The 8,789-nt window shown below is 36.7% G+C and overlaps 1 protein-coding gene across 1 annotated transcript; it reads right to left on the reverse strand.

The window, feature by feature from the left end:
- Positions 1-1,299: 1,299 nt before the first annotated feature.
- LOC116521817 (vomeronasal type-2 receptor 26-like) lies at positions 1,300-8,287 on the reverse strand. The gene is made up of 4 exons (XM_032236467.1): positions 7,655-8,287; positions 6,358-6,585; positions 3,774-3,900; positions 1,300-2,195 (listed from the first exon to the last, which is right to left on the reverse strand). The coding sequence occupies exons 1-4, from the start codon at positions 8,285-8,287 to the stop codon at positions 1,300-1,302; spliced, it is 1,884 nt and encodes a 627-aa protein (XP_032092358.1).
- Between the last annotated feature and the right edge of the window lie 502 nt (positions 8,288-8,789).

Raw genomic sequence — 8,789 nt, forward strand, 5'->3', positions numbered from 1 at the left:
TCCTTCTTTTCATCAAACTAGACATACCTACTTCCAGCAACCGTTCTTTATATGTTTTCATCTCCAGTCACCTAATCATCTTTATTGCTCTTCTCTGCACCCTTTCTATAGTCTCAACATCTTTTTTACATCGTGGTGACCAAAACTGAATGCAGTATTCCACGTGTGGCCTTACCAAGGCATTATAAAGTGGTATTAACACTTCATGTGATCTTGATACTCTCCCTCTGTTTATGCAGCCTAGAACTGTGTTGTTGTTGTTTTTGGCAGGTACAGCACATGGCTGGCTCATATTTAAACGACTGTTCACTAGTACTCCAAGATCCCTTTCACAGTTACTATTATTGAGCTCACATATTTCTTTTTCTTTTTAGATATTCCAAACCAAATATATGCAAGCAGTTTGTTGGTGCATGGAGACATTAAATGGCAATTCTAAATAATATACTTATTTCTCTGAAAGACATAGATGTAAAGATCTAGCAAGTTCCTCTCTATTATTGGATCCATATATAACTCTTCGGTGGCATGCTTCCTACAGAAAAGCTTACGTACTTTGTAAGAAGTAAAAAAAAAAATCCTAAATAGACCCTTCAATATAGTGGTTTTGATTGAGCAGTCTGATAAAATATCTGAATGTACTCTACCAACAAATTAAGGAAAAGACCCTGAAGTGGACAAAATGGAATAGGGACAATATTTTTCAATTGGATGAATATAGTATGCAAATGTATTATAAAGTCTTGGTGAATATGAATTCAGAGTGCATTTCTGTAGTAAATGGCACATTAGACCTGGATGTCATTAGAAGGGGAAAAATCATTCTTCTAAGTTTATTTGCAGAGTATTTTTCTAGTTTCTGGCAGCCTATTCTATTTGTCATGGGTTCTTTGGTTTTTTAAAAAAATACAATAACCACTTAACAAATTTTCATGGATGGTCAAATTCTGTTTAATATTTTAGTACATTAGCATCAGTTCCTTTCAAAAGCCATTGCCATAAAGACAAGAAACCCAAATAATTAATATTGAATTTATGGCATTTTTCTTCATGGTAGATTCCTCATTTGAAGTTTATTTCTGGTATCATGCCAAAATTTCAACAAATCTTACTCTTCAGAGAATAGGGAGAGGCGTTTCAGATTAATGTTACTTATTTCATGAATTAGAGAATTCCAGGATGAAATTTATGTATTATACTTGATTGTAAAAGTGAGCCTTTCTTCCCGAAGTGACTGAAGCTCTATTGCAGTGAATAGATAGCAATATAAACTTCATAAAACATACAGTATGATCCAGTTTATCTTTTTATCAGCTGTTCCTTTTTGTTTAAATCAGGTCTCAAGAAAATAATGTAGCATTTAGGGGAAAAGATGCAACACAACAAGCCAGCTGCAGAAGCCAAAATGGAGAAGATCTCCACAGCTACTGTATATTTGCCTTTGGTGCTCAGATAGGTTGGAACAAATGATATCCAGACACTACAAAAGACCAGCATGCTGAAGGTGATGAATTTGGCTTCATTAAAGCTATCAGGTAGCTTCCTAGCAAAAAAAGCTACAGTAAAACTGATAGCAGTCAATAGCCCTAAGAAGCCAAGAACAGTATAAAACATAGTGGTTGAACCTTCATTACATTCAAGGACAATTTCTTCAGGCATTGAGTGCATATCAGAATCAGCAAATGGGGGGGAAATTGTAAGCCACCCAACACAAATCATAATTTGTAGCAGGGAGCAAGCAAGGACAATAGAGATAGCTAGTCTTTTTCCTACCCATTTCCTTATTTGGGATCCTGGCTTGGTGGCCATAAAAGCAAGAACAACAATAGTTGTTTTCCCCAACATACAAGAAAGGGCTACAGAAAAGAAAATGCTAAAGGCAGTTTGTCGCATGAGACATTTCACTTGGTCAGGTTGCCCAATGAAAAGCAAAGTGCAAAGGAAAGAGAGGAGGAGAGCAATGAGAAGAACGTAGGTGAGGTTTCTGTTGTTGGCTTTGACGATGGGTGTGTCCTGGTATTTAATGAAGATCCCCAGCACCATAGCTGAGATGACAGAACAGAAGAAAGCAACACTTGTCAAGGTGATTCCCAAGGGTTCTTTGTAAGACAAAAATATGATCCGTTTCAAAATGCAACGGTTTTGAGCTTTGTTTGGATATTGATTGTCTGAACATTGGGAACAATCACCTGCATCTGTAAAACAAAATGGTTGTGCATCAAGTATAACAATTATATAACCAGAACACTAGATGGACTGAAATGAGTTGATGGGATTTAATTAGTTCCTAAACATTTTATAGCAATTTTATTTATTATGGAATATTTTAAAGAAGGATGAAGAATATATGTGAATGTACTAATGCATACATCTCTGTATTTCTCTCTCTCCTCCCACTCTTTATGTATGTGTGCATCTCTCTCACTCTGTGTGTGTATGAGTGTGTGAGAGAGAGAGGGAGGGAGGGAGAGATATTTGTGGTGCTGGTAGTGATATTTATAGTTGTTATTTTTAACCAATTAGTTGTGTCAAACTTTATTCTATTCTTTAGAATAGAATAAAATAGAAAAATAGAGTTGGAAGGGACCTTGGAGGTCTTCTAGTCCAACCACCTGTCTAGGCAGGAAACCCTACACCACTTCGGACAAATGGCTATCCAACGTCTTTAAAACTTCCAATGTTGGAGCATTGCTATCATTTCTCCCCTAGTCCTTCTCTTCATTAAACTAGACATACCCAGTTCCTGCAACTGTTCCTCATATATTTTAGCCTCCAATCCCCTAATCATCTTTGTTGCTCTTCTCTGCACTCTTTCTAGAGTTTCCACATCTTTTTTATAGGCAATTGCTTTTTCATTATAGGCAACTGTTCTCCACACTACCTGTCAAGCATAGCTTCTTTCATTTGTTGTTTGTTCAACTTTGCATCAGATTTGATGTTCTTCTTTGTCTACTAACCATAATCATTGCCTTATTCAATGAATTCACACACATAACATGACAAAAGTAAATCAGATGTAGTCTTGTGATTTTAGCTTCCACTGTTGTGTCTGGTTTTATATGATTTAAGAGCTCTGACATTAATATGTATTGGCCAATAACCAAGTATACTTTTTTTTTCATTATCAATGTTGTAACTATTTTATCCTAGATTTTAAAAAATAGCCTTTGGCAAAATCCAGGGCTTCTAGCACCATAGTGTAATAAAGAAAAAAAAATAGATGTTAACTATTATTTTTTACTGGAACTGAACAGCTATTGGATGATGCCAAACAAAGATATAGATTCGTTCAAATGCACAGATAAATAGTAATTCTATATCAGTAGCGCATTCTCAATTCAGAGCAAAGAACTGCACACTTTTTTGAGATTAGTGCTCTGATCACAATACATACAAACATAAATACAAAATATCTACAAACTTATCAGTGGTGAGATTCAATTTTTTAAAATACTGGTTCTGTTGGCATGGCTTGGTGGGCATGGCGTGGCTTGGTGAGCGTGACTTAGTGGGTGTGGCAGGGGAAGGATACTGTGAAATCTCCATTCCCACCCCACTCCAGGGGAAGGATACTGTAAAATCCATAATTCCTCCCAATTAGCTGGGACTCAGGAGGCAGAGAATAGATGGGGGAGAGGCTAGTCAGAGGTGGTATTTTCTGGTTTTCCAAAATACTTAAAATTTCCACTATCATTTCTCTAGAACTGGTCAGAATCTGCTGAATACCACCTCTGAAACATACACACAATACATACACAAATGAAATTTCTTACCTGTCTTGTTTGAAATCTTCCCTTTTGCACATGGAAGACAATCATAGCAACAAAATGGTCTACCTTCTATTTTAAACTTGCTGTAACCTGAATGGCAATTGCCATTGCAAACCGAAAGGGGCACTGTCTGTTAAGAAATGAAGTCAGAATGTTGTTATTGTCATACTTGTTGTTATATAAAGTCTGATTAATTTAAAATCTGCACTTCTCTGTAATTTGCTAGTATAAAATAAACCACATAGATTGCTTAACCACATAGCTACATTTCAGAAAATTTAAAAATATATTTGGTATGTATTTCTACTGGGAAAATGTTCTGCACATCTAATATATTTAAGAAATAATGATCCCATATCAAAGTCTAATTTGTTCTGATCTCTGGTCTAAGACTGCAATAAATTGACTGATTGAGTCATATTGTGTCTCTTTAGTGTCAGTGAACATTAGTGAATATGCTTCTGAACAGATATTGGTAAAGTAAAAAATTGTGTTAAATCCTAGCCATGAAAGCTGCATTCTCTTCTATAATCAGATTGATTTAATCATGGTGACTCAGATGGATCATATCTCTCAATCAGTAAGAAGAAATCAAATTTTATTGATACTTTTAAATTCTCTGCATTTTTTTTACTGCCAACAATGGTAACCTTTTGGAATATCTTTCAATATGGAATTAGGGACGAGATTGCAAAAGTTGAAATAACTTCCTTCTTGTTTTTGTTTTTTTTTAAAAAAACACGAAATGATCCATCAAGGATTTGGAACTGGAATGGATGGTAGCAGAAGAGGACTGCAGCATTGATATATCTCTTTCTGTGTTCTTTGCATAGTGGTGAACAATCAGTTCTTGTGCTTGAAGCATTGAGAACCTGTGATTTCTTGTGGCCAAAACCTGTTGAGTCACCCATTAGATCAACTAATTGCCTTAGTGGACTATTGCCTATGAGAATAAGCATAACAATAATATTAGCACAACTGGAGTTTTTTATGTAGGTCAGGGATGTCAAACTCAATTTAATTGAGGGGAACATCAGGGTTGTGCTTGACCTTTGGGGGCCACTGCAGATGTAGCCAGCTTGATGTCACTCATTCCCGGGGTGCCTATGGTGACCTTAGTGCTCTGCTCACAAAAATGGGCTTCCAAGTTCCGTTTCTGTTGCGACGGTCTCCCGCAACCCTCTGCCAGCAAAAATAAAGCTTAAGAGTGCCACCTGTGGCCCCTATGAGCTCTGTTTTCAGCTGCAACGGCCTCCTGCAACCCTCTGCCAGTGAAAATAGAGCTTGGAAGGGGCCACATACAACCCTCCTAAGCTCCATTTATACCAGCAGAGGTATTGCAGACCAGTCTTTTGCTGTTTTCAGGGAGGTCTTGTGGGCCAGATCTAAACACCCCTAGGTCTCCAGGCTTTGAGTTTGATACCCCTGATGTAGGTGACCTGTTCCATAAATTGACTAAATGATGAGGCAATCTGATGATTGGTAATGGTAGTATTGGAAAAGGAGTATCTCATTTTGAATAAATAGCTTTCAATAACAGGAATACAGACGGTACACCTGGATGTCACTGGATGGATATTATTAGAATCATATTTCAGAAAAGGAGTTGTAAAGTGGAGAAATATCATATAGTAAGCCAGTTTTTTGCTTGTGGAATCAGACCCTGAATTCGCGGTCTCGGGTTTGCTTGATTTTCAATTTTAATCCCTTTGAGTTGTTTAAAGCAGGAGGATTTGGGTACTTAAGCTGTTAACAGCTGTGTCATGAAATAGAGGGGAGGGGGGACAATTGATCTTCAGCACTGGAAAAGATTAATATGTGCCTGTGCTGAACAAAGGAGATGAAAGAAAATGCATGCATTTCTTTAAACTCTAATGCAATAAAAAATATCTTCTTTTCCAAAGGAAGTAAATGTTTTAGTTCCACAAAAGAGTTGGCTAAATAAATTTTCTTTTAACATTTCTAATGCCCTGAAGATAATTTTTGATCATGTAAGCTTTAAATAACTAATGTAAGCTTTAAGTAACTAATCAAAACTCAGTAATTCTCAGCCTCTCAGCCTCATCACTAGACTGTCCAGATATCAAACTTTGATACCAATCAGAAGAAGGAAATAACTACTTTGACACCAGAGCTGCTAAAGACTATTCAATACTATAATTGAAAAACTGACATAGAGACACAATACACATAATGCAAACTAATATAGAATCTGGACATTCAGCTTTAGGTAAATCAATGTCATTGTTGAGAATTGAACTCAGGACCTTTCCAGATGCCCCCTGTAGGTGTAAAATTATCTCAGTACATAAATATTGTTTAAATTTGGCCATATTTCAAAAAGGTCTATTCTTAAATCCTGTCTGCTTTTTAATTATTTAACTGCAATCTCTGAAACAGTTGCCAATCTAGAAATTTTACTAGTTTTCAGTTAAATAATAATGACGCAATGAAGGATAGTACTGTACTTGTTCATAGTTTCTTTCAAGAGTCTGCTATTTCTTTCTTTCAAGAGTCTCCTAAAGGCATGAAAAAAAAATAGAGGGAGGAATTATTTCATAAAATGTATCAATTGAGTAAGAGGCACCTTGTTAAACTCATTTGGCCAGGTCATGTTCTCCACAGAAATGGTGAGCGGCTTATCCTGGGAAGCTGTGGGATCTACCCTTCCAATTTTGACCTTAAGGAAAGTCTGGTTTGGTAGTGCGATCCAGTTGAGGATATCAAATCCAGTTCCTAATTCCCCATTTTTGTTAAAGACAATTTCATCTCCAACACTGTTGTTAAATGAAAGTGTTCTCAAATAGTGATGAAGCTAAATAGAAAAAAATCATATGAATGAATGCACATATAATATACTACTATTTTATACCCTGTTTCCTCCAAAATAAGACCTCCCAGAGTAATAAGCCCAATCGGGCTTTTGAGCGCATGCACTAAAATAAGCTCTCCCTCAAAAATAAGCCCTCACCAAAATATTGCAACACAGAAGCACACATGAGGTGACCATGCTCGCAGCTACCTGCACTTCAAAAATAATAAGACCTCCCTGAAAATAAGGCCAAGTGCTAATTTTGGCTGAGGTGGTGCAGTGGTTACAGTGCAGCACTGCAGGCTACTTCCGCTGACTGCAGTTCGGCTGTTCAAATCTCACCGGCTCAAGGTTGACTCAGCCTTCCATCCTTCCGAGGTGGGTAAAATGAGGACCCGGATTGTTGGGGGCAATATGCTGACTCTGTAAACTGCTTAGAGAGGGCTGAAATCCCTATGAAGCAGTATATAAGTCTAACCATTATTGCTATTGTACCCCCCTTCCCTGATTTGAATTGTGAGCCGCCCTGAGTCCCCTTCGGGGGAAAAAGGCAGCATATAAATATAATAAAATCAATCAAATAAAATCAATCAATCTATTGCTATTGGGAGTCAAAAGAAAATAAGAATGTCAAATAATGTCATATTTTCAGGGAAACATGGTATTATTGCAACCTGTGGGTAGTGATCCTTTTATTTATTGTGATTGGTCAATGTAATAGCAAGTTGACACTGTTTTATCAACTTACTCTTTGAATCAATTTAATGATTCATATCAAAACAATGCTTTATACTGAATCAAGTCAAGTAGTTGATTAGATATAAATCAAGTTAAATAAATGATTCCAATCACACCTATAATCTAAATAAGATCTATTCTGACTTTCAAAATACCCACAGTGCAATAGTTGCAATGATACACATTATTGCAAAATTAAATGTAATTCATAAAACTATGAAGATACTAGATTAGGAAGTGGCCTGTATAGCACTATTCCTATATTTCCATTGGCTATGTTCTCAGATCAAATGTTCATTTCATCAAAAGATAAGATCAGTAAGATATATGGTACCTGCCAGGCCTCTTGATTCACAGTCACTAGTCTCTCATTGGCTGCCATAACTTTATATTTGAATCTGGGCGAAAGAACGGCTCGCAATGCATTTCCCACAGCATAGACTGCATTATAGATGCTGTAACTTTGCCCAGTCATGGTGGTATCAAAGATAGCATTAGGAAGACTCTCCAAATTCTCTTCTCCAGTGCACATTATCTCAATGTCCTTATCCAAACTGGGGAAAGAACACAAAAATGCCTGTTCCCAGAACAATCTTGTTAAATGGTCTTCCTTTTCTGCAGTTGGCTTTCTCGTTTGTACAAAATGTTTGAACCCAGAAATCTCCTTGGAGGACACTGCAAAAGATATGGCCCCATGGAAGAAATCCATCCCTCGCATTCTTTGAAAGGAAAGGGAGGTGAACTCCATCTGGGCTGTCATTATCCAAACTTTATCTTTCCTCTGGATTGGTATCTCTTCAAAATCTGAAGCATAGGGGAACATTCTGAAAATGACCGTGACCTGGTTTTCACAATGTAAGATCACAACGTTGGAAGTGCCATTCATGATAACCACGAACATTTTAATCAATTCATGAAATGTAACTAAAATGTCGTCAGAAAATGTCTCCATGGCCAACTGTTCCATGAACTCAAAGCACACCCCTTTCTGGGGAAACGTAGTGACAGCATTCTTTACAAACCTCTCTCCACTCTCGGTACGTTGAAAAACCAGCCCAATCCATTTCCACTTTAAATACAATAGCAGGCTGAGAATCCCTTTAATCTCAATGCTCTGATCTGGGAAAACTTGATGAAAGAAAAGAGCATGTATATTGTCCTCTTTTTGGGGGGCAGGTCCATAGAGGAGCTAGATAAATGAATTAAACAGATGATAGATGTCCAAAATGCAATACTGATGTTTTTCCTAAACATTTATGAGTTTCGGTATTTGAAATTAAACATTATCATATGTCCAGCCCAGAACTGAGGACATCTTTTTTTAATGTATAAAAGCGAACATTATTACAAAGCCATAGTTCTAGATTTAACAAATAAGTTCTTCATTCTTGATTCAGGAAAGATTATAATGAAATTGCATCACACTTGGTAAAATTTTGTTGGGCCTAAATAATGGAATACAAAATTAT

This window comes from Thamnophis elegans, chromosome Z (genome assembly GCF_009769535.1).
Source record: "Thamnophis elegans isolate rThaEle1 chromosome Z, rThaEle1.pri, whole genome shotgun sequence".
Lineage (NCBI taxonomy): Eukaryota > Metazoa > Chordata > Lepidosauria > Squamata > Colubridae > Thamnophis > Thamnophis elegans.